At 39.4% G+C, this 24,928-nt stretch overlaps 1 protein-coding gene across 4 annotated transcripts; it reads right to left on the bottom strand.

Annotated features, from left to right (window-relative positions):
• Positions 1-932: 932 nt before the first annotated feature.
• On the bottom strand, positions 933-22,399 carry pacsin2 (protein kinase C and casein kinase substrate in neurons 2). Of its 4 annotated transcripts, XM_044342794.1 has the most exons (12): positions 22,242-22,399; positions 13,074-13,165; positions 12,740-12,896; positions 12,297-12,532; positions 10,100-10,255; positions 9,803-9,978; positions 9,501-9,621; positions 8,423-8,470; positions 7,172-7,302; positions 4,331-4,465; positions 2,934-3,115; positions 933-2,857 (listed from the first exon to the last, which is right to left on the bottom strand). In XM_044342794.1, the coding sequence occupies exons 2-12, from the start codon at positions 13,128-13,130 to the stop codon at positions 2,745-2,747; spliced, it is 1,512 nt and encodes a 503-aa protein (XP_044198729.1). In that variant the 5' UTR covers positions 13,131-13,165; positions 22,242-22,399; the 3' UTR covers positions 933-2,744. The 4 variants fall into 4 exon arrangements, with proteins under 4 accessions (XP_044198729.1, XP_044198731.1, XP_044198730.1 ...); XM_044342796.1 differs by lacking the exon at positions 4,331-4,465 and having other exon boundaries at positions 22,242-22,398; XM_044342795.1 differs by lacking the exon at positions 8,423-8,470 and having other exon boundaries at positions 22,242-22,398.
• Positions 22,400-24,928: the final 2,529 nt, after the last annotated feature.

Here is a 24,928-nt window from a genome sequence, read left to right as displayed (position 1 = left end):
CCAGCTGAGTTTACATGTTTTTGTGAAGGATTGCAGCATGCAAGCAGCATTTTATTGTTATTTCGCCAGATGATGCTCAGTCTTCTATATCCTTCTTTGTAAATAAATAAATATATATTTAAAATTAATAACAATTCTTCATATTTTATGAGCTTCACGTTTTGCATGCTAATGTTTATCTGCAAGGAACTGACCACAACCATCACATAAATATTAAAGGACAGGTTCACAATTTTTCTAGTCTGTTTTAAAACAACAACCAGGTTCCCCCTGTTCACACTGGCTAAGTGATGGGGGCGAATATCCAGTGTGTCCACTCAGTCATTTAGTGCAAAAATGCATTTACATTTATCTCAAGCTTATATGAGGCTCCAGCATGTCTGAGTTAGTCATATCAAGTGGATATCTGCCACATTTACAGTAATTTTTAGCATCAAATTCCCTCTTTATGTTTCCCTGTTGAGCTGCAGTGGAAGTATAGTAACAAAAAGAGGCACTTTGGCACTAAAAAGACTGTAATGTTGAAAGATATCTACTTGATTTGACTCATTGGGATGACTGAAGCTTCATATTAGCTTCAAATAAATTGGATTTTGGCCACCATCACTTACATTGTAAGTGCATTACGAAGGGATCTGCTAATGGTCAGTAAGAACAGTAGGAATAATTATGGCAAGAAAAACCTATTTCCTGACTGTTGTTTTAAGACAGACCTGAAAAATTGTGAACCCGTCCTTTATGTTAAAAACTAAATTGAAGTATAAAGTTGCACAAAATACATAAAAATGTTCAAAACCTTTAAAGGAGATTCAAAATAAAAAAAGATTTCAAACTCTTATTAGATCCAGCAAATCTCATTGTAAGTTAGAGGAAAAACGAAACATAAGAAATGTCAGCACTCTATTCCTGTTACAGACAAGACAAAGACAAAATATTTTTCCAATAAATTCTTTTATTATGTTGTGGGACAACATTTACAAACCTTACTGTGCAAGTACAGCTGTTGCTGTGTCTGATGACAGCGTGCCCTGAAAACATGGCAAAACATCTCCTTTCTCACTATTATTAGAGACGACAGAATGAAGGCATCAAATAGCATTTTTTTTTATTTTTAATGATTTAATTGATACACTATGCAATTAATTAATTTGGAGCTTGCACAAGTGAAAAGCCTGCAGTTCACCTCTTCAAACAGGCAAGCTGACAAAATACTTAATGATCAAAACATATATGGAATCAGGTATATCAATTCATGGCATAGCTGCTGAGAGAGAACGACTTTTAAAAATTATTCACAAGGAATTTGTTGATTAATTAAATGCGTATGGCCCTCTGCAAAGGGAAAAATAATCATATGTACAAATATAACAAAATAAGAGATTCAAGGGATATTTGCCATAAAACATTCAATTTTTGTACAAACTGATTCTCAGTCACAGCATTCGAACAAGAGTAGAAGAAAAGCCCTTGTTGCATCATAAATTAACAAATCATCGATTTTCCAACTACAAATCATCTGATCTCGATGCTTAATTTGTTCTTATATGTTGAATTCTGGCTATTTACACGCATGTATAACAACATACTTGGCTGTGTGAGTTTTATTGCTTGATTTGTAATATATATTTTTCAAAAGACACTAAAATACTCTCCCATGACTTGACGTATGAAAAACAAGTCAGAGACTTAAAACACGGAGCTTCAAGTGAGATAAGCTTTCTGAAAAATGTTCAGTGTTGCATGAAAAAAAAAAAAGTAACACAATCTACAATCAACAGAGAGTAGAGAGATTTTTTTATATAAGGCTTGAGGACAGTTGCTTAGGGGGAAACGGGTCAGTGGTCGCAAAAAAATCCAACATCGGCACAAGTGAACAATTAATAGGTGAGAAAATACAATCAGTGAGTATACATTCAATTGCAGTGACTAGAGGAAACCTGCCCACTGTGAACTAAACGAAGGCTACGTCAGGATAAGGCTCTACTGGTCTTAATCATTCCTTATTAAATAACCACAACAGTTATGAACTGAATGGGAAAAAAAACAAAAAAAAAAACCCTGAAAAGGAATGACAGAACAATGTAAGCACTAGTTTAAAATCAAGTTAAATCTGACTAATTGGGTCCAAAAGATCAGATGATAAACATTTATGGACTGGATTCTAACAGACAAGAGCTCCAGAAATAGTTTCAAACCTAAAATAAGATAATTATGGTTATAAAGAGGGTCATCTCCCTTAATGAATCCATAGTGGCTTGCATATTAAGGCTGCAATGTAACAAGACAATTTGTCACTGTTATCCCAGTGTTTCTTTAAACTATATATATAAATTCACACATACAGTTTAGTGAGTCTTATCTAATATATACTTGATTAGCTATTTTGTAACAGCATAAATTGGACTGTAAGACAACTGTTGCTCTGAGTAACATATCTTACACTGACAGCAATTTTTTTTTTCTCTCACCTGGAATCATCTGGAAACTTTGTGTTTCAGTTCAACTTTTGCACTTAAGTTTCTATGAGGGTCTATGTGTAGCAAGCAACAGTATCTGAAGTGGTCTTTTAATATAATCTGTAACCTCTCTTATCTGTGCTTCTCCTCACACACAGTCCAGTCTTCACAAACAGGGAGAAAAAAAAAAAAAGGTAAGTAAGGCAGAGTCTTCTTGTTTCCAGCCACACTGTCATTCCTCATCACCCCACATTTCTTCTTCACATTCATTCAATTTGTCATAATTTATTACTGGATGTCTTCCACGTAGTTAGCGGGATAGAGGCCTGTTTGTCCGTCCTTGAGCCGACCTTTGCACCAGCCCTGATCGTCTTCTTCGCCGATTTTGGTGAACTCATCCCCTGGAGAAGCAAGAGGAGACTGATGAGTGTTTGGATTCCAGTAAAAAGTGTCTTTCATACTGTTCACGGTGTGTACCTGCTTTGAAGCTCAGCTCATCCTGCTCCTGTCCTTCGTAGTCATACAGGGCTCTGACAGCCACAGATATGACCGGAGAAGTCGGCTCGTCCTCGAATGGATTCCCGTCACCGTTGGCTGAGAAAGGGTTAACGCCCGTGTCTTCGTCTGACCAGTCGGGAGTCTTCTCCATACTGCTGGCGCTGGACAGACAAACGAAAAACAGCCGCTTAGAAAGAACGCATTGTCATGTTTATCTCAGGGCCTTAAACACCAGTGGGGACAAATCCAGCATGCCAGGCGAAAGCAGGAACAAAAGATCAAAGTTAGAAAAAGCGAGAAAAATAAAAATACAAGTTAAATACAATCAAAACATACAAAAAAAGCCAAAATGCATCTCCAAATCCAGCTTTGTGATTCATCCTGAAAACATCCCTATTGCAAGTTCAGGCTAAGTGAGTGGAAAACATGCTTATTTACAGGCATCAATGCTACAAAGCAGAATGATAAATGAATTTGCTAAAGATCAAGAACTTCATGTTAAGAGTGCACACGCTGCTGATGGAAGGCAATGCAACAAAACAAAACATGACAACATATCCAAAAAGAAAAAGAGGCATAAGAACAATACGGCAACAAGCAAGACAAAAAAAATCATTGTTTTTGAATGCATGATTGGAGTTTAACCTCAACGGCCAGCAGAGGGAGCCACCTAAACACCGAAGAGAACTTGGCTCAGACAGACACAAAGTTGAAAAAACAAAAACAAAACAGTGAATGCACACCAGCACAAGTATAAATGATTTACAGTCAGACCTGTTCGCTGTCTTTTGTTGCAAACGTACTGTTGACACTGTGGTTTTTTCCTTTCAGTTAATATTTGAATTCATGCCAACAATACAGTATGATGGGATATCTGTATCAAAACTGTACTTTTAAGCAATTGAAAGCTAATACATACTTTATTCAGGGTTCTTTTTAAATTATACAGCCAATTAATTGCACTTAAAGTGATATAAATGACTGATCTATATGTTATACATGTGCATGAGTGTGTGTGTGTCAATATTCAGGTCTGACTGTAAGACAGAAACATAATGGATTTCCCAGAGCGGAGACATGCGCCCCCATGCGCACGACATGTAATGTTCTGCCAGGTGTGGCACTGTTAGGAGCGACACACGTCTGTTTTGTGTGTGTAATGCCATTCAGTGACCATGCAGAGCAACACAACCTGCCACCTGAGGGGAGTAGAGAGAGGGATGCAGAGAAGGAAGGGGAGCAAAATAAACTGACATCAAAGACAGAGAAAGGCGAGAGACGATGCACGACGGGCGGTCCATGAAACAACAGACAGGAAAAAAAAAAAAAAAAAAGAGGCAGGAAGGTGCGCAGAGCATTATCTTCTGTTCACCAACGTTTTCACTTCCTCTTTATTCACACTGATGTGGTTGACTGTGGTCTGCTGCTCCACTGCCATCTCCTCCTCCTCATCCTCGTCATCTTCGAACGGGTTCGTGCCCACCGGCGCCGTTTTAGTAGGCACAGTCAGGCTGATAATATGGGACACAGTGAGAGATGGGTTGTTGACATGCACACACACACGTTAAATGACAACACCTGTGATATAAGTGAGCTGTGGAGTGATGAAGCCGGACGTTTTCATATTCTGACCTCTTATAACAAAAATGTACTGAGTTTAAACATTCAATCAACCATTTGCATAACTTTTCCCCAAAACAGCAACTATCCAGTCATACCTTAGCAACCGTAACTAGGCATTGGAAGATTTTCATAACACTGCATTACAAGAACAATGCTGTTTCTTTATTTCCAACATGGTTTATCAACTGGTGAGGATTTTAAATCTGGGTTAGCCTCAGTCTTTTAGCATTATATCATGTATGTAGCCATCAAGCTAATTACTTAAAGGTTTTTAAAACAAATCAGCTGGAAGAAATTCAGCTGGAGATGTACTACAGTTTCCAGCTAACACATGGCGTTAATGTTTGCTAAATTAGGTAGCTACTACAATGATAAAATCTTTCAGCTGGCAAAATAGACAGTCGTTGTGAGGAAATGAGGGGGTATTTTTGTCCGTCTATGTTTGACATGAAGAACGATGGTTTTGATGGTTAATCTGCCCTCATTATCACTGTCAACTGCGTGTGTGAGGGCAGCAAGCTTGACATGCATAGCAACAGTACAAACTGTAATGATGGCTTTGTTACAAGGTATATATGAAACAGTATTAATTATAAACACAGATAAAAAAAAGACACCATGAGAACGCTGACACTTGTTTTGCGTGTAGATGCTTCCATTGAAGGCGTTGGCACATCGTTATTAATACAACGCTATAAAAACATCACTTCCCAAGAAACACATCAAACAGTTTATTGTCAGCTCCGGGTCATGTAGCTGCACAATCTGTTTGAACAAGTCGCGGGAGGGCAGTTTATAAGCCACCATTGTCAACTTTCCACATCAAGGAACAAAAACTTGTGCTAGCTCTCCACCTGTATCGCAGGAAACACAGGGTTTCTACTCCCTGTTTACACAAGTATTGGAGCATGAACAGGAGTAGCTATCAGCCGGCCCCTTGAGAGCGTGAAGCAGAGTAATGTGAACGCCTTTGTTTGAACAGTCATGCCATGCTTACTGAGTTAAAGCCTGGGGAGTTATTACACCAAACACGGCTCTGATGGGAGTCTGTAACTTTGGATGGTTTCAGTCAACAAACAAACTTGACCTCATGAGTATGAACCTAGTTGTATGCGTTTTCATATAAATATATTATTAACTTCTTATCAAGTTTATGTTCACTCAAGCCTAAGACAACAAATAGGGAGAAAGATAAGTTAATACGAATGAGTGTCGCCATTCTGATGCTGATAAAAAAAAAAAAAACAAACTACTGAAACTAATCAAGATAAGTCTGTTTTTAACCCTCTGTGACTACATAATGATAGAAGTCTGCGTACAAATTGCTTCGTAGTATTTATACACACTTTTCACCAGTCACGCCCACAGATATAGGAAATGACAGGAAAACAATGTGTGGTTAATGCTGGTTTAGGGAAGAGAGGGGCAGCCCCTCTGACAGTCAACTCTCCCTAGTTAAGAGGTCAAATGCTTCCCGTGCCTGACATTCCCTTTGTTGACTCCTCTACACGCTCCTCCAGCGCTCTCATGATATTCTGCGCACACACACACACACACACACACACGACTTCCTACTGATGTCTGGATATGAGCGGATGACAGGTGTTTGCGCATTGAATTCACTCGTTACGAAGCTGAAAAGGAATGTGAAAAGTTATTATATTTCAAACACAGAGAGCAGGAAAATGACATCCAACCCCACCTAAATCCTGATAAATATGACACACATAGAAACTCACATTTTAACATATTCATCTCTGCGCGGTGAATGTTTTTTAGTTATCATCTTAATCAGCTGTTTGTTGTCGTTTCCATGAACTACTGTTATGTCCTTAACGCTGTTGCCACAACAGCCGAGCTCGTTTCTCTGCAGGGGCACCTAAGTTCTTATCTTATCTTGGCTTTAAAAAAAGATTACACAATGTAATTAAAAACTGCCAATCAAACATCAAACAGTTGTAAACCTGACAAGAGCAATTTAAGTCCATTATCTATCATTAGTAATTTAAATTAAGGTTGTAAATCTTGCTTTTAAAATCAATATTGGATGTCTTCCAGGCTTTTTTTTGCTTTAAAGGAGAGAGAACTGCTGCTTGTATTTATCTGAGGTTTCATTTTATACATTTTCTAATAAAAAAAAAAACTAGCTGGATAAAGTGCAGGTGTGTAATTTGATCGCTAATCCGTCCTTCTTTTAACTTTCCACTACTAATATTCATGCAATGATTGTCTCAGAGTGTGAGAGTAATATTTCCACATTACTTTTTTTGGCACGTGCTCAACTATGCACCAGCGGATTCCAGTCTCCTGAGAACAACTTCTTTCCCAACAATCTGTATGAAAATGTTTACTGTTGTTGGGGAAACAGCCGTACAACTAGACGTCACACCCGGAGCTTCCCTTATGCAACGGTTTACAAGCATTCCTGATGGGGAAGATGCCATGTGTGGTGCACTCGATTATCTGATGTTGTAAATTTGGATTAAGGAGGGAGAGAGAGAGAGTGTGTGTGTGCACTGAGAACAGATGCTCAACTTTATGTGTGTGTTTGTTAGAGACAGAAAAAGTGAGTCAGTGAGTGATCAGATATCTACCTGCTGCTGGTCTTGGCAGGCTGAACAGGCTGGTCTGACCCAGTTTGACTGATGCCTGTCAGTGTGACGCCCTCTGATGGCTTCTTCTTTTCTCGTCTGCTTAGGGTCCGGTTCAGGTCTATGGACCAGTCCTAGTGGACACACACACATTCCAGTCAAATACTGCACCTCTTACTGCTTGTTGAAGTGGTTGAGCTTGGTTTATAGTAGCGGGAGAACATCTCACAGCAAAGAAAAACACACACTTCAACACAGTTTGAAATCAGTGGAACAGTTTTTTTTCCAGGTTGTGACACTTGACTCTGGATTTCCAAACTGTACATGCATGTGTGTTTATACAGCACGGTGTAAGTCGGATCAAATGAACCCATGTACAGCAAATCCATCACCTGTTGAAAGAAACACAGCACCAGGCAGTCTCCCCTCCACCAGAGGCTAACCAGGGAGAACGGAGCAGAAGAGAGATGGTCCAATCAAATGACAGCAACACTGTCATAGTAAAGGCCATTATGTTTGTATACAGATATAGTATAGCTATTTTTTTTATTGATGTGATTGATTTAATTTATTAACCAGACCTACATTTTTAATAATTAACTTAAAAGCTTATTTGAATGAAGGTGGAAATTTCCAGTAACTATCACAACATGGCAGCATGATGTCAATCTTGTGTTGGAGCTAGAAGTCTTAAATAAATTAACATAATTCAGACAACGGCCGTAATGTCCCTCCTAAATTACAGATGATGACCTCAGAGCTTTTTTTCCCTGGTCCTCGTCTGACCCCTCGGACTTACCAGGCGTCTCAAACTTAAAAGATCAAAAGGTGTATGTTCATGCCTGGCTAATGACCTCTGAGACCCTGTGACACTGATGGGCCGTGTTGGCATCATGTGACATACTGCAGGGTTCATATGGGTAGGAATAATGACTGATGGGGGCCACTGAGGGGTCAGAGTTCAAAGGTTAGAAATGAGCTGAAAGTCAGAGCTGTGTTAAAAGTAGTACAGAGTATTTCTAGTAATTCTGTTATCCAGGAAAAGGAACTGTATGTAAACATCCTGTAGTTCTACATGTTTGTTTTTTTTTTAATTATTTGCGGCCACATGTATTAAAGATAAAAACCACCTCAAACACACACACACACACACGAATGGAAGCAGTAAGGAGTGAGAGTTATAATGTGCAAAGGATCGCCCCCTCCCCTCCCCATGGCTGCTGTGACAGAACAGCCCTCCCATGCAGAACTCACTACAATGGACCTTCTCTTAAAGGAGCGAGGATGGGCCCGGTCCAAATTCTGTCAGACATGGGGAAAAGGGAAGCAGGTGTGGAACAGGGTTAATGCGAACAAAACAGTCTGATCCTTAAAACTGTGGAGTACACGCCTAGTAGCTGCAGAAATGTTAGTTTGTGAATGTAGCAGTGACTCATATCAGCAAAGTAATTCAGGGATTCCAAAACAATTCAGATAGGAGAGTGCCGTGTTGTTTTTGAACACAAACTCATTATTCATTCAAGTTTCTTGCTGATATCTACTCTGTCGGAAGTATCTCACTTCACTTCGTCTCACTTCTTTGGTTTGTATCTTGTCACAGAGAAAGAAAAACAGCCTGGTGATGACAGAAGTGGAGGAAGGCGCCCTGCTGGAACATCTATTCCTGCAAGAGCACTTGACAGCACTAGAAATTGTAGCATTACAAGCGCATGCAGCCTCTCTTTGCCTCCCTTCCCCTTATTTTCTTATTTCACTTTCTGCTAGGTTCATGACATAAACTACATCCCTCTCACTGCCACTCTGACCGCTGAGGATAGATTTACCTCTATCCCTGCTGCCAAACAGCATACATCAATGACAAAAAAACTAAACTAGGCTGTAACTCCTTCTTGGGTTAAGTGTAACATGGTGGTTTTTTTTTTCCCTGAGGCATTTTTAAGTATCACTTTTAAGTCAATTTTCCTGGTCCTCTCGGCTGGTAGTTCTCACAGTTGAGCCTGGAAGAGCATCAGTAGTCCTTAAGAGGAGATGACAGGCATCTAAATATAAGTAAGGACTGTAATTCATTCATAATTAACTCACTAAATAATATATACAGACTGTTACCGTATATCCTCAAGTCAGCAGCAACAAAAATCTTCCCTTAAGAGTCCCTTGGATAAACTAAAGTGAGGCACCATGACTTAATGTGCGTCTGTGACAGGAAAACATTTTTGGAGCCTCTTGAGAACCCCTCTAGATGGTCCTGCTCCATTTTTTCCCACATCAAACCTTTAGCCTTCCCTCTCTTTTCTTCTGCTTTTTTATTAGTATAAACCAAGTAGTATAGTACCTCAAACTGGGGCCAGTTCATTGGCATGCCGGGGCCGTGATTGGACCGGAACCATTTTAAGTCCTCTTCAGCATCAGTAGCAGAGACTGTGTCTTCCAGCGTGTGATAAACTGTCTGGAATCTACGAAGAAAATACAGGAAGTACTTTATTTTTTGTGCAGTTCAGGAAATCTCCAGTATCTCTCACAGACATGCTAATCAGCTGCAATACCCACATCTATCTTTTTATCCTTTAATTTTTTGAAAACTAGCCTCAGTCTACATGAAGGCAAAGTTAAATGTCCCTCTGGATAATGTCTGACCTGTGATTGGTTGAGAGGTCCAGGTGCTGTTTAACCTCTAGCAACAGCTCTCTGAAAAAGCGAATGCGTTTGTCTTCAAACTGCTGCCACTGCTCAAACACCTGCTCCATGTTCTCCATATACTGAGGGGTCAACTTGTCGAGCTCTTCGAGGGATTTTTCGTAGCGTTCCTTAGTCTGGATGAAAGGAAAGGATGGAGAGACAATTAAAACACACTTAAAAACATGAATTAATGCTCTCATGATAGAGATCTTATAGTATGCAGTATATCATTCTCTTTTTTTTTTAAAGTCCTACCTTCTGCACCTCCTGCTGACACTTCTCCACTTTTTCTTGGAGCTTCTTTTGGGCTTCGGGATTATTGTTGCTCTCCAGCTTGCTGTTGGTCTCCCTGCTGGCCGCCAGCTTCTCCTCTTTGCAGGCGGAGTGGTAAGACTTCTTCATCATCTCCATCTGTGGATTCCATCACCACCACCGTCATCGTCAACACCAATAAAATAAAATACAGGAACTAGCACCACACCTGCATATAACTGCAGGTAACTAAGAGCAAGATGTGCAGATTAAAGAATGTATTGTTATAACTAATTTAAGCCTCAAAATGACTAAAAAACATGCAGTATTTAATCTGTTTTAATAAAGATCTAATGCCAGTTGTGGCTCTTGCATTGTATTGTATATTGTAACAAATCTTTTTAAAAATTCCTGAACATTCAGTGAGATGATCAGTAGGCTATGCTGATTTACGCCCCTTGCTTTAATGTGATTTCAGTGTTTAGGCAACGCAAACAAACACTGGAGTCTCACTTTACATATGGCTGACTTCAGTTTTTAGGCCTCTTTTTGGATAAATGTGTTGGACAACTGGAATCCACTGACTCACCCTTTTCTCTCCAGATATTGATTTTGATACCTAAACTCAGGGTAACATGATTGCAGTGGGACTAAAAACTGAGCAAATGGCCCACCATGACTAAATGAATGTCAGTGATGGAATGATATTGAGAAAGTGACTATATGTAATGTGGATTGGCTGCATGTGGCTGACACACAATCTTAACCGTCCCTAACAGTCATTTACAAAAAATGTTTATGTATTATGTATTTCTGTATTATGCAAACATTGTCTTTTAAGAAGTTCAGTGTAATCAGCTTAACATGTTATCAGTCCTACACATCCATCTTCTCCCTTCTTCTTCAAATTTGCATCAATTCTGCTGCCTCTGTGCCATTTTGAAGGAACTGAGGACATTTGATTTCTTTTTATTAATAACACTGACAGCACATGTTCACTGCTGTACTGTTTGTGTCATTTGTTATTTTTGGAATCATTCTAATTGACATCCTATGTAAAGAAACTTGATAATTTGAGGCTCAAGACACTTTGACGTCGAAATGAATAAAAAATCCCGATGACACTTTACATATAGTAGGAGACTCATATGAGGAAGGAGAGTATACTCATCATGCCTGATGAGTTTCATGTGTGATGCGTTTATGACAGGACGAATACAGCACTCCTCTATTTCATTGTTCATATTTAAAGTCTAGTAGATAAGAGATGAGGAAGCATGTGAGTGTCTTGGGCAGTGCCCAGTGTAACTTGGGCTGAGGCCAGAGCGGCCATGTCCCTATTGTACAAATCATGTGGTCAAGTAGAGGACACTTAACATACAACAAGAACAGCCTGTCCTCGCTAATTTGACATAACAGGCACAGGACGAAATGTCAATCCACTAAAAACACATGAATGACGGCTTAGGACGACATGTCTGGTCAAATACTGTATCCAGTTTAGAATGAATGTATGTGTCCCTATTGACACACTGTCCACATCACCCATGACAGTTACCCATTTTCTCGTCCAGTTAATTAGCCTCATTTCCTCCCTGTCATCCACCAGATCAATATATCACTATGGTTACAAAACTGTATTGTTCTGTCCCTACTTAATGACACAAGTCCAGGATGTCACCGCCCCCTCTTGTGACATCACACACAGGAAATAAGGGCAAGGAGCCTGGAGGATGCAAAAGGGGCGAGCGGCTTTGAACAGACACATACTTTAAAACGCAAATGTACACAAATGGAAAGGAATGTGTGTTCTGCCAAGTAAACAGGCTGCTTGAATGAAATCCGCAGTGGGAAATACATTGACCTGATTTTGAACCAAGAGAGGTGCTCGTCTGCCTACAAAAACCCCTCACAAGTTTCCTTCCTGTCAGCTGACAGTCAAAGAAATGGAAGATAACTGGGTGGTATTTGGTTTCTCAAACAAGAGCAACACTAAGAGGTTATAATGGCGCTTCTGCTCTGTTGTTTAGTAAGCAGGTCGTCATGGAGAGAAAACAATGGTGAGTCAGTAATATGTGATCATGTGGACTGAAGGGTAAAATTGATAGTCTCGGCTGTAATTGAGTTGAAAAATGACTTGCTTGTGGGGACTGTTTATAGTTTGCTACATATGAGTTCATGTGAAGTCTGAAATCCACACCTCTTTGAGTTTCTTGGCCCAGGGTTTCTGAGCCTTGCGAAATCCGTCGTCTGCCTCTTTAGTCTCTTTGAAGCCGCCGATCATCTGTTTGTGGTAGGCGTCTCTCTGCCAGTTCTTCAGCTTCTCATAGTCTTCTCCCATCAGCGCTGCTTTCACCTCCATGTGGAGCTCGCTCACCTTCTCCGCCTCCGTGCACAGAGCAGACCACGCCCGCTCCAAGGTACCGTACTGAGGTCCTGAGGCAAAGGTTATTCACCAGTCAGCGTCCAGGAAATACATTACTAATATTTTGCAGTTACTTACTGAGCTAAGAGCATAATCACTAAATCTATTTTCAACTAACTTTCCTAAATGAAATTATGTCTTGTTTTTCAAAATTTTTGGCAGTTTTATAAAAGAGAGTCGTTGTACAGCATGTGTTTTGGTATTTTTTTGTTGCCTACCTTTCTCTATGAGCTGCCGCCAGCGTTTGCCCCATTCTGTGAGCTGCTGAGCGTAGGACTTTTCAATACGCGCCCGCTCATGAAGACAGTTCATGAGGTCGTTGCAGAGTCGGTTGCCATCGTCTACCCGTTTCACTGTACGCTTGTAGTTACCGACCTGAGAACCAATGACAGAGACACAGACAGAAAAGACAGGGAAAGGTTAGTTAGTATGCACAAGATTTCCTTAGAAGGTGCTGCTGATTGTTCATTTATTTAAAAAAATTCTGCAGCAATATTATACTCAGCAGATTTATTCCATTGTAGTATAACGTAAGAGCTGGTAGCTTCTCACCTCCCAGAAACTATCACTGGACACATCGATCATGGAGTCATCGTAGGAGCCCGACATCGCTGCTGCCCTAAGTTACACTCAGTGTGTAGGGCCTGGAAACAAATGAGAAAAGCCCAATTAATCAATAAACATATTTGAATATGAGTAATACAACTAAGTTAATCATATTGCCTTACCAGAAGAATTGTTTTCAGTAAAGGAATGTTTAGTATAACATCTATGGTGGTATTAAAATACTTCACTTGTTAAATTAACAAATTAATTGACAATTAATGTATTTATATGAATCAGCTGTAATTTTGATAGTCTATTAATTGATTTATTCTGTTTTTTCCAAATGCGGCGCTGTTTGCAGTAATTAGATCATTTCTGACATGGCATTTAAGTTTAGTTTTCTTGTAAGAGTCACTTTAATCTGGTGTCTTAGAGGCAGTTTTCATTATTTTTGACATTTTATTGTTTGTAAATTAATTAATGAATTTAAAAAAGAAAACTGCTTAAAATATGTCACAGTTGCAGCTTTTTCAGGCTGTGAAGAGAGGTAAAAACTTCTCTTACTTCTTGAAAACTTCATTTTTTCCATTGCAAAATTCAAAAAACACATTTGAAATGATCTAAAAACTGATCAAAAACTACATCTTTAAGTACATACATAGAGTATAAATGTTATCAAGATGTATTACAGTGCTTAACCTTTCCCAGCTTTGATTAAGTTTTGCTCAAATAAACCAAGAGATAAGCTGACATTCAAGAAAGCTGCGACACTAAATACTGTAAGTGCAACAAAGAGGAAGGGAAACGCGTCTTTGAATCAGTCCGTTACACTTTGTCTCTCTACGTGTACAATGAAACCAACAGCTGAAACACGATAACACTATCACGCTGTCACAACAACATTCCTTAAGAGACAACTGCTGTGGATGAGACGCAGAAGATAAGAGGGTGAATACTATGAGGAAGAAAGAAATAGTTCAGAGGACGGCTACAGAGAGGGGGAGAGGAGGGCAGTGGAAGAGTGTGATTTGGTTTGATAATCTAGGCAGCAGTGTTTTCGTCCATTTCTATAATCTCACCACCCTCAACACATGGCAAACTGAAACCACAGCGGTTTCTTGCAGCTCTCTATCTCTCTGCGGGTGCATGAGTGACTTTTAGAGAGGGAGAGAAAAAGAAACTGTCAAGAAACACACAGCGGGGCAGCTTCCGTTTCCTTCAGACTGCTACGACAGACAGTCCTCTGTTAATGCCCCTGCCCCCCCCCACCCCTCACCCTCTTCTCTCCTCATGTCCATCACTCTAAACTCAACAGCCCCCCTTGAACAGTCTCTCTTTATTCATCCCCCTTCATTCCTCTCCTCCATCCTCTTCCTCCCTGCTCAGTTTCTCATTCCTCGTCTCGTCCTCCCATCAGCTGGGGAGCCTCTTCTTCTTCCCCTACAGTGCGGCTGCTCCTGTTCAGATCTGGTATCTTGTAACCATATATGTGCAGATTGTGTCGACGACCAGCTGCGACAAACTGCAGCATCAAAACTCGTCTAAAAATTCACTTCAAGTGACCACTTGAGATCAGAATTTACCTTCCAGCTTGGTTGCATCTCTGGTGAAACTACTTCTACACAGAAGAAACATTTGTCATTCCAGAGAAAATTAATAATTTTCAACAACTCAATATGTGTAAATGTCAATTAATAGAATGATTAACTGATTAGTTGGATAACTGATAAATTAAGTGATGAAGAACATAATCAGTAGTTATAATGTTTCTTGTTTGGCAACAACAAATCAGCTGTGTGAAGGAGTTTTTTTCTGCTATACGTAGAGTTCAACAGGCTAATAATCCGTTCAGAGGAGCTTTTGTGTTCACGTCACATACAACATATGTTTCTGACTATGTTTGAGTCATGACAGCAGCAAGGACACTGAGCTTATATACTCAGTGCTTTTTCTGTGAATTTGAGAGTTTAAGCAACATTTATCATTTGGGGAATTTACTTTCTACAAATAAAAAATTACATATGGTGGGTATTTTATATGCTGAGTCCAGTATTTCTAGACTCAATATATTCAAATTTGACTACAAGAATGAGTAAATAAAAAAGATTCAGTGTTTCCACCCAGATATTTATTCTAGTAGTGTGGTGATGGATTTAAAGCAGCACTGCATGTTAAATAAAATTTAAAGAAAACATAATGTGATAGTTAACAATTAATAAACATTTTTAAAAATCTAAATAAAATATTTAGAGACATTTGTTGGTGTATGATTGGCACATTAAAGAGACTTGGACTCATGTCCTCTTAAATTTAGCTGCCCTGTTTTGAGCCTGTTGTGTTTTGACCTTGTTGTGTACTGTGTAGCTGAGTATTATGAGTTCGTTCACACCCACAGTTTAGTAGGATTTATTCGTCAGGTTGGGTGCTTAACTGCTTGTTGACATTAAAAACAGTCTCTTCCGATTTAATAATTAGTAACAATTAAAAAAGGCCCAAATGCAGCCATGTGAGCCTCTCTTTCTCCATCACTGACTCATCCCTACTTTTATTTTTATCTGATTGTCAGTCAGTTACACGTTAATAATATCCGACAAAATTCCCATCCATGATTCGGAGCAGTCCACTTGATTGGATCACACAAGCTGCATTTTTAGTGCCAAGTGTGAACAGAGCCTCTTTCAGTTGACAAGCAACGATGAGGGCTGTTGCTCTGAGCGTGACTGTGTGCATGTGTGTGTGTTGGTCAATGGTCAGTGGCCCGTGCCCTCCAGGGCGACACTGGGACAGAGGGTAGTATTGTGGTCGCTGCAGGAACGGGAGGCAAATGAACAATCTTTCCTTTAACTGTGTTTGTAGTTTACAATCAGGTCAGTCAAACAGCCAGAAACACACACCAGCAGATGTTATCTGTCACTGCTTCTAGAGAAAACCAGATGTTTAATTTTACTTCTGCTTTCTAATGAATGACAGATGTAATCTTGTATGTAGAGCATCTAATATATATGAGGGTGATACTGATGCATCAAATATCACAATGTTGCTGACTCATATCGTTATATTGTTCATGTGAAGGTAATGTTTGAATGAGACAGACCAGAAACACTTAAATGAGCTAAAAACATTACATCACTGAACTGCAATACGGCCTTTAACAACATGAACATACAACATTCAAGCTATTTCACAATGTTATCAATACTTAAAATATTTAAAGCTGGGTCAACATCTCATTAGTTGATCCCCAGAAAATTTATCTAGTTTTATAACAGATGAATCGTTTCATTTTTCAAGCAAAAAGGCCAAAGATTCACTGGTTCCAGCTGCTCAAATGTGAGGATTTGCTGCTGTTTTTTGTTATAAATGATAGTTAACTGAATATTTTTAGTGTTTTGGACTCTTTGGACAAAACAAAATATTTGATGGAGAACTTTTGGGTTCTGGGATATTTTAACAGGCATTTTGAACTATTTTTACTTGTAGATTGTTAGATACAGCCCTAATACATTAAAATATTATGATATCTTATTGCAATTACTGCAATATATTCATAATATATTAATACATCTCCAGGCTCTACTTGTATATCATTCATAAAAGATCTCAAGCTTGTTTACTGTCTCCTGTCAGGTTTGAAATAATTATGAATCCAAGAACTTTGAGCCGCTTACGCAAATAAACACACACTGTATACAAACCTGGGCAAAAGTCCAGCTTTCTCTGTTGCCTCAAACCTCCATAAGCATTAATATTAATGTACTGTGTGGTTTGCCTAATTCTCAAGGAGATCATTCATCAAAGTGATTACTGATGAGACACAGATCGATCAGTCAAATTCTACTAGAAGTGTGTATATGCAAAAGAAAAAAGACACACATGACACGTCCACAAAACATTATCAGGGTTGATCAGGGTTGTCCTCTTGTTCCCTTCTGCCTTTCCCTACCAGCTGTTCATATTCTTCATTCAGCCATCCCTGTGCTGCTGCACAAGAGGGTGACACACAAGGGACACATGGAACGAGCCACGAATATCTGCTCTAAACATGGCAACCGGCCTTATGTGTAACGACAACTTTAGTAGTGGACATGTTCCTCTTTTGGTAAACAGCACAGGAAGGAAGGACTGAGATGATTGACGGCATTGCAAATATCACATAACGTTTAACTAAACACCTTTATATCAATAAAAGGATATTTTTAGGATGAATGTTGATGCTTTTAGGAGATATTGACATGAAACATTTTGAGAAACAGTCTTTATGAGTGTGGATTTTCTCATCTAGCTGTAAACTGAGCTTTTAAATTAAAACATAACGACATAGATGAATGGAAATTAACCTTGTCTTTCCGAAACACTTCAGCCACAACAAAGTATTGGGAATTCCTTCATCACAAAAGGTTGTTTTCCAGGTCTGATGTAATCGACAGCAAACAGGAACAAACATCTGCACACCCTTGGCTCTGTAGGACATGACTGGACTGCGTTAAACAATTGAACGTGGCTTGACCCAGAACTGTAAACAATGCTGTTGACTAAGCTGAGGTCTGAAGTCCACTCAGCCTGCCGCTCTACGAGAGAACGCTGGAAAATTCAACACTGTGTGCTGCTCTGCACAAAGCAAAAAAAAAAAAGAAAAAAGAAAAACACATGGAAATGAGGGGAATATGTGGAGAATGTTGGATGAATATGTTACTCGCTCGCACTGTGTTTTTGCCCTTTAAACATGAAGTGGAAATCAAACACAAATGCATGATTTCATCAAGGCCGCAGAAACACCTTATTCGATTTTTCCTGAGATTGGCTGAAGGGGGCTTTACAGTCTTAGAGATTATGTAATCAAACTCAACAATGATATCCACTAACGGCTGATAAGTAAATGTACTAATCATGCTGGAATTCGGCTGCTGACAACAGCCTTAAGATAGAAGTGAAAAATGCATTCCTCAGTGCTACCATGCCTAAACTGAACCTTGGCACATTAAGCAAGTTCCCACACTGCTACTATTTATCTATCTTCCACATTTTACAAAAACAAATCACTTGTATTCTACCTTGCATAGATCAGGCTGACTTCAACCGGTGAGACACTGAAGACGAGGGGAGGGAGGAGAGACAGAGGGTGAGACAGCAAAAGCGAGAGATGACCAGGTTTGTTATTAGAAGCACATGAATGGGTGCTGAGCTGCTGGATCGAGAAGACCTGAGTCATGTCTAAGCTCCAGACACATGAGAAGCCAGTGACCTTTACTGCGGGCGCAAAATGGAGATGGATAATGACGACCGAAGGGACGGACAGGCTGTACAAATTGTTGGAAAGATGGCATGACAAAAACAAGAGGAGGCTTCTGATATATTTCCCACCATCCAGTGTTTATGTTTCTCAGAGTGCTTTGGTGGTTGTCACAGACAAACAGTGTCATTAATGGAGCTGAAGAGCAGGAAACAGGATACACACAAACCGCAGGGATGAGCGCATGCACAGGTGACAGGCACATGCATGCCTGCCCTAAAGCTGTGTGTGTTTATATAAGTGTCTGAAAGACATAATCAGAGTGCCAGCGTACGAACCTGAGTGATCACAGACTGTGCGCACACCGACTTCATAAATCACTCGCTCGTTGTGTATATGTGGGATATTTAAACTTCACTACATCAAGAACAAACTCTTATCAGCAGTGCAGAGCAAGGACATCGCCACTCTAATGTCATACAATCTCAACAATTCATTCTGCCTCCGTCTGGCTCTGCTGGTCCCTGCTAATCAGTAACTGCAGGAAAGGGGAAATGTGTGCACAGTAAGTCGAGTTATTCTGAGGGTTAAAGTGTCATATTTGCTCCGTGCAAAATAGCGAGACCTCCCAGCCTTGTCTGCCTGGACTGTCAACACGTGCAAGAACCCACATGGCTTACAGGTTTTGTCAAAATGTGAATGTATGACTTTGTCACTGAGGTTTTAAATACAAGAGGAACTGACTTGCTGCTTTCTTGGAAAGGAACTGTGTCACAAATTAATAAGCCAGAGCTGAAATATTTTCATAATTGATCATTTTCAAATCATTTTTTAAGCAAAAACGCAAAACACATGTGATGCTTTACAGCTTTTCTTTGTCTTATGTAATAATAAACTAAATATCTTTGTGTTTCAGACTGTTGTGTGTAGGTTGAAGACACTATTTTAGGCACTTTGAATTGCCTTGTTGTTGAAATGTGCTATACAAATAAACTTGCCTTGCCTTGCCTATTTTCTAATATAAAATACATCAAATAATCAATCAGTTAATTGAGAAAATGATCAACAGATTGATTGATAATCACAATAACTTAACTGCAGCCCTACTGAGCATTACTTGAAATTCAGGAGAGGAAAAGAACATTCAACTAACTGAAATAATCAGCACAAATGCTAATCATGGGGGTTGCAGGAAAGATCATGATTACATAACAAGCAAGCTGAAAAAATACTCTACTACTTTGCCAATGTCTTAATCACATAAAAATTGCTTATCTGACTAAGATTCTTTTCTCCCCCCATCAAGAGGTAGTTCTCTGTTTCCATTTCCTTCTTTTGTTGCATAAAACGCTTGCAATATCTCACAGGCTGGGAGTGCAGCTGAGCTGATCTATCCCTTCAATATTGCGGTTTCACAGCAGGACATTGCTAAATCCCGCCTGAGCTATGAGAGAAGAAAAAAAAAAAATACAGTCATTCTTTTGCTTCTTTCTCTCTCATGCGCACAAGCTTGGAAGTCATAAGTTTCCATGACAACTGTGGGTCGTGACCTTGATTTTCTTTCCCTGTCAGTCAATCACCTCTGCCCTCCTTCCTCATGTGAGCTCAACAGCTGCACAGGGCTGCTGCTCTCGGAGGGATACAGCCTTTTAAATGAGGAGCCTTTTGATTACTGACTTATCCAGACTGTGCAGAGCTCACTGACAAGAGCCTCATACTGCAGTTATGAGTCTCCAAAACACCACACAATGAAACCGTTGGTCCATCAACACCAGGTCAACTGTAGCCTCGACATAACTGACCGGTCCGCTTGCTAAAAAAAACCCCCCCTTGCTCCATGGTCAAGGGAAAAACAATGACATTTGTTCCACACTTTCAGGCATTTTCCACTGGACACGGCAGCAGCGTGGAGACAAACATAATGGAGGGAAATTCAGTATTACATGACAGGGAAGGGGAGATCCTGACGTCACTGACAGGCGAGTTCGACACTTTTTCCTGTGGAAGCCCCTCTCCTGCATGCAGAGCGGTACGTGTCTCATGTGATGCATTTTAAAGGAGCAGACCTTTCAGGAAAATGCCACAAAGCACAATTCATCTGCTAACCCTGTGGCCTTTAGAAGGTGTGTACAGTTAAACACAATAGAAGTCCTCTCACAAAGACAGAAATCACAGGAGAAGGAGTTGCTATTACTGGCCTGTTTACACTAATGATTATTTTCATCATTGCTTATGCTGCCCCTTCTTTTCTCAATCAGTTAATTATTCGTTTGGTCAATGAAATGTCTGAAAACAAAGAAAAAAAGTTCATTATAATTTCCTAGATATAATAATTTCCTTGGCAATTGTGTTTGACAAATGACTCAAATGACTGTTTATCATGACTGTTTAGTGACTGTTTAGTTCTTGTTGTTCGACTCATCAGTTAACTGACTAATCGTTTCAACTCTAATTTTGTAGGAAAAATACTGGAAAATTCCAAAAGCCCAGACACACTATATTCACTTGTCTTGTTCAACAAACAGCCCAAAACTCAGTTATTCAGATTAAGAGAAGAAATCCAACCCAATATTCACATGTGAGAGATGAGCATCAGCTAATATTTGACATATTTGCCTGAAAATTACTTACTACTGCAAATACTATGATAGCACGCTGGCATTTTGGGAAGTGAAAATAAACAGTCTTTGTGCTGTCTCAGATCTGTGGATCCTTTCTTCGAGGGGAATCCTTCATGCTCATTCAGACAGGTCTTGACAAGGCTACAGGAATTACACGATTAAATTCTGCTTGGTAATGATTCATATCTCTTTAACTGCCTCTTCTTGTGTGCCAATAAAGATCCCTCTAAATAGAGAGCAGTGCCTTCAACCTTAAACTGGAATACCCAATCTAAGTTTAGCTCTGTTCTGTGACGAGGAAATCGGTTCACATGGCCCCCCAGAAAGAAAAAAGGGAACCAGTGCTTTCACAATTGCTTTGCCCAGGCAACACAACTCTAGTAACAAACACAAACCACAAAACATCAGATCTCCTTATTGGGTCTATGTCTAACTAATCCAGCTGCATGACTTTGATGACTGATCACTTCCACTGATTCATGGATATATCATGAGCGTCCTCACACACGTCCTTGCTCCACGTGATTCATTTCCTGGTGTTGACAAGGATATATTTCTTGTTGCTAAGTCAATAACCTCCTCTGACTTACACAAAAGGGCTCCAACATTTCTTTCTATGAGTGCAACTTATGTCAAATGTACAGTAACTACAGGAGTCAGGACTGAACTTGGCAGCTAGCTGACACTGCGCAAATTAAAACCACCACTGACTGACCAGGGAGTATTAGCAGCCAGCAGGCAGCAGCAACTGTTGTGAGCCAAATCTCTCAATAGAAAAACGAGTAAATGATGTCATGTTGTAAGCATACAATGCGGGATGATATGACATGCAGCAGGAGGTTATCTTTACTTGCGAAACCCGCCCCGCCCTTTTTTTTTATCACTGCAGGCAATGAAACACTAGTTTCTCCCTACGAAAACTACACGGATGAGGGGAAACATCCTGAGGCAAATACCGGAATTAAACTGGCACGAAATAACGCATAAAGTCCGACATTAACTGCAGTGACATTTTGTTAAAAAATGATTTAACTTAACGGTGTTGCCGCTGCAGCTTTGGACCCTTTAACACCCTCAACTATCCAAGTTACACGATTACACGATTAACTTTGATACTTAAACTTCAATTTTACATATATGCACCGCCTTTATAGTAGCGTATACTTGGTTAAATCATTTCTAATTTTAAAAAACCACCATAATTGATTACAAACCTCCTCCCATCGGGAAGTACCTTAACTTTGTCGTTAGCCCATTAGCGCTACTGTTAGCAACAGTAAAAAAGTTAAAATGTACCACGTAAACGTTTCGGAGTGAACTTACCTGGAAAAGGGTTTATTCCTCGTGAGAGTTTATGTTGAACTGGAGACTTAGTTCTCTTGGTGGTGCCAATTTGCAAATCTTTTCCCCGTTTTTCTGCTCAGCAGCGGCACCACCGACCAACCGACTGACACAACTGTCAGTTGATGTCAGCGCGGCGCTGCACATCCGGTCCAAGAGTTTCAAAAGAAGACAGCTGCAGTCTGGAAACTATTACTGTAGTACATTTACTCAGATGCTTTACTGGAGTACAGTTTTGAGGTACTTAAATTATACTTGAGTACTTCAATTTTCTCTTACTTTATACTTCTACTCCACTAAATTTCAGAGGGAAGTATTGTACTTTTTACTTCACTAAATATATCTGACAGCTATAGTTGCTAGATACTTTACTAAAATCCTATAACGTGCACATAAAATATGATGTAATGTTATACAGTAACATTACATAACCACCCAACAGTATATAAAATAGCTACACTCAGCTCTACCTAGACTTGCTACAATGTTAAAATGCTGTTTGCATAATACTAGTTATCACATAGTGAAATAACAAATGAACTCAGAGGCAATTTTGACTGAACAGTGGTTACTTTTACAATAAGTACATTGTATGTCCTTGTATTAGAGTATTGTTACACAGTGGTATTGCTACTTGTACTTAAGTGAAGGATCAGACCACTTTCTTCCACTGCACATTGGTACAGAATTGCCAAACATTATATCACATGATGAAAATTAACTCCACGTAGCCCAGCGATACATAAAAAAAACTTCTTACATGTGAATATAAATTCAAATTTTTCAAATTGCCCAATATGTATCAACATGCCACTACCTGAGGGACATATATACACATAAATACACCTATATACAATACATATTAATAGATATAAATATAATAGATATAATAGATATTGTTTCATTGACTCTTTGATTCTTTGGCAATATTGTTGTCACATTCATGCCAATAAAACAGATTTGAATTTACATATGAATGTATCTGTCATAATAAAAAAATGATGTGATATAATATAATATAGTATTATTACTCTGACAGGGTCATTTTAACAGGGCCATTCTGTTGCATATTAAGCAGCTTTACTTTTGACACATAAAGTAAATTTAGCTGATAATGTTCTACTTTTCTTAAATAGAATTTTGAATGCAGGACATGCAAAGTTCATGAATTAGTAATAGTAAATACTGGTAAATATCTGAGCGAATTCTGTTGTTAAAGACAAAATGACAAAATATACAAAAATATAACTTGTCTAAATATGTCAAAACCTTTATTCTGAAATCGCTTCACTTCCGATCCTGCGCTGTGTAAAACTGGTTAGCTTAGCAAATTAAGAAGAGGCGCGCCTGTCTGACGTCACATCCCCTGAAAAGTTCGTCTGGTTACTTTACCCTGAGGCCCCCTATTGGTTTCCAGTATGAGGTCTGGGGCCCTTCTTTGGTCCTGGAGCGGTTTGCAGGGGTCAGTCAGCAAATGAGGAATAGTTTGATTTCTCTTGAACTCAACTCTTGAAACTTAAAAGCTTGAAGTCATCATTGAATGTGTTACTTTTTGCTTGTCAACCCATCAGACAGTTCTTTAATTCCAGTTAAGGTCATATAAATGTTTTAAAATATCAATCTGGGGGCGACTGAGGTCAGAAGTTCTGAGGTTATTAATGTCCCAGTCCATCTAAACATTGAACAAAGTAGTACTGCAGGCACATGGTTAGCTGCTAAATGAAGCAGTGTTGTAATATATCACATTTCCCCATGCACAAATATATCAAGCAAATGATAATGACAGTATGCAAACACAAATTCAACGTCTGAGAATGCAAAATAAAGAACAAAAGCACAGTTTCAGAAAGAGGAAGTTCATAATGGTCTCATATTTCTCATAATGAACCCCCTCCACAATATGGGTCTTTCTTTACTCATGCAGAAGCCATAAACTTGCAATGCAAACATTCAGGTGTACAATCTTCAGCTTATTATATTTCCTTCATCACATGCAGTCTGAGTGATCTGTCCACAAATCAGAAAAAGATCCTTCTTTTTTTTGTAATTGACATGTCAACATTTCACAAAGTCCTGCAAATAAACTACTATATGTTGTTTCGTTAAAGGGCCATTTCACCATCATTTCTCTTTCAGCCCTGCTTTAAAATGAACATTATCTATTTGTCAAGGCAGCACCAATGTGGATATTTTATTGACAGGGAATTAAAAGGAAACAATGAAATTCCCATACAGAGAGGTATCATTAACGTAAAGCTAAAAACAGACAAAGCTCTTCACGTCGTGTCACACAAAATATGGTTTATAACCACGATAAAGAACACCAGCAGCACGTCGATCCAGTTTCTTATTTGGCACGGGGGCCGGCTACACCTCAGTTTATTTCATCTCTCAGTAAAGGATGTACTGTATGTGGCAAACAGACTGCTACAGATCAGGTGGCTCATACGTCTTGCCAAACTGCTGTTCTGCACGTCTAGAACAGCAGTTTGGCAAGATGTACTGAAACAGTGTGGTGGTGGTGGTGGGAGTGTCAAACTTTCATAGTCAAGGAACGGTGCCATGCAGAGACCTACTTTGCTGCCGTGCCTTTGGAAGGATTGACCTCTGATTAATCTAAACTCCAGACAGATTAGGTCCATCAAAGGCTACTGCCCCACCTCCCTCCC

This window comes from Thunnus albacares, chromosome 23 (genome assembly GCF_914725855.1).
Source record: "Thunnus albacares chromosome 23, fThuAlb1.1, whole genome shotgun sequence".
NCBI classification, from domain to species: domain Eukaryota; kingdom Metazoa; phylum Chordata; class Actinopteri; order Scombriformes; family Scombridae; genus Thunnus; species Thunnus albacares.
The sequence above is the reverse complement of the archived record's forward strand: the minus strand, read 5'-3'. Positions and strand labels throughout refer to the sequence as shown.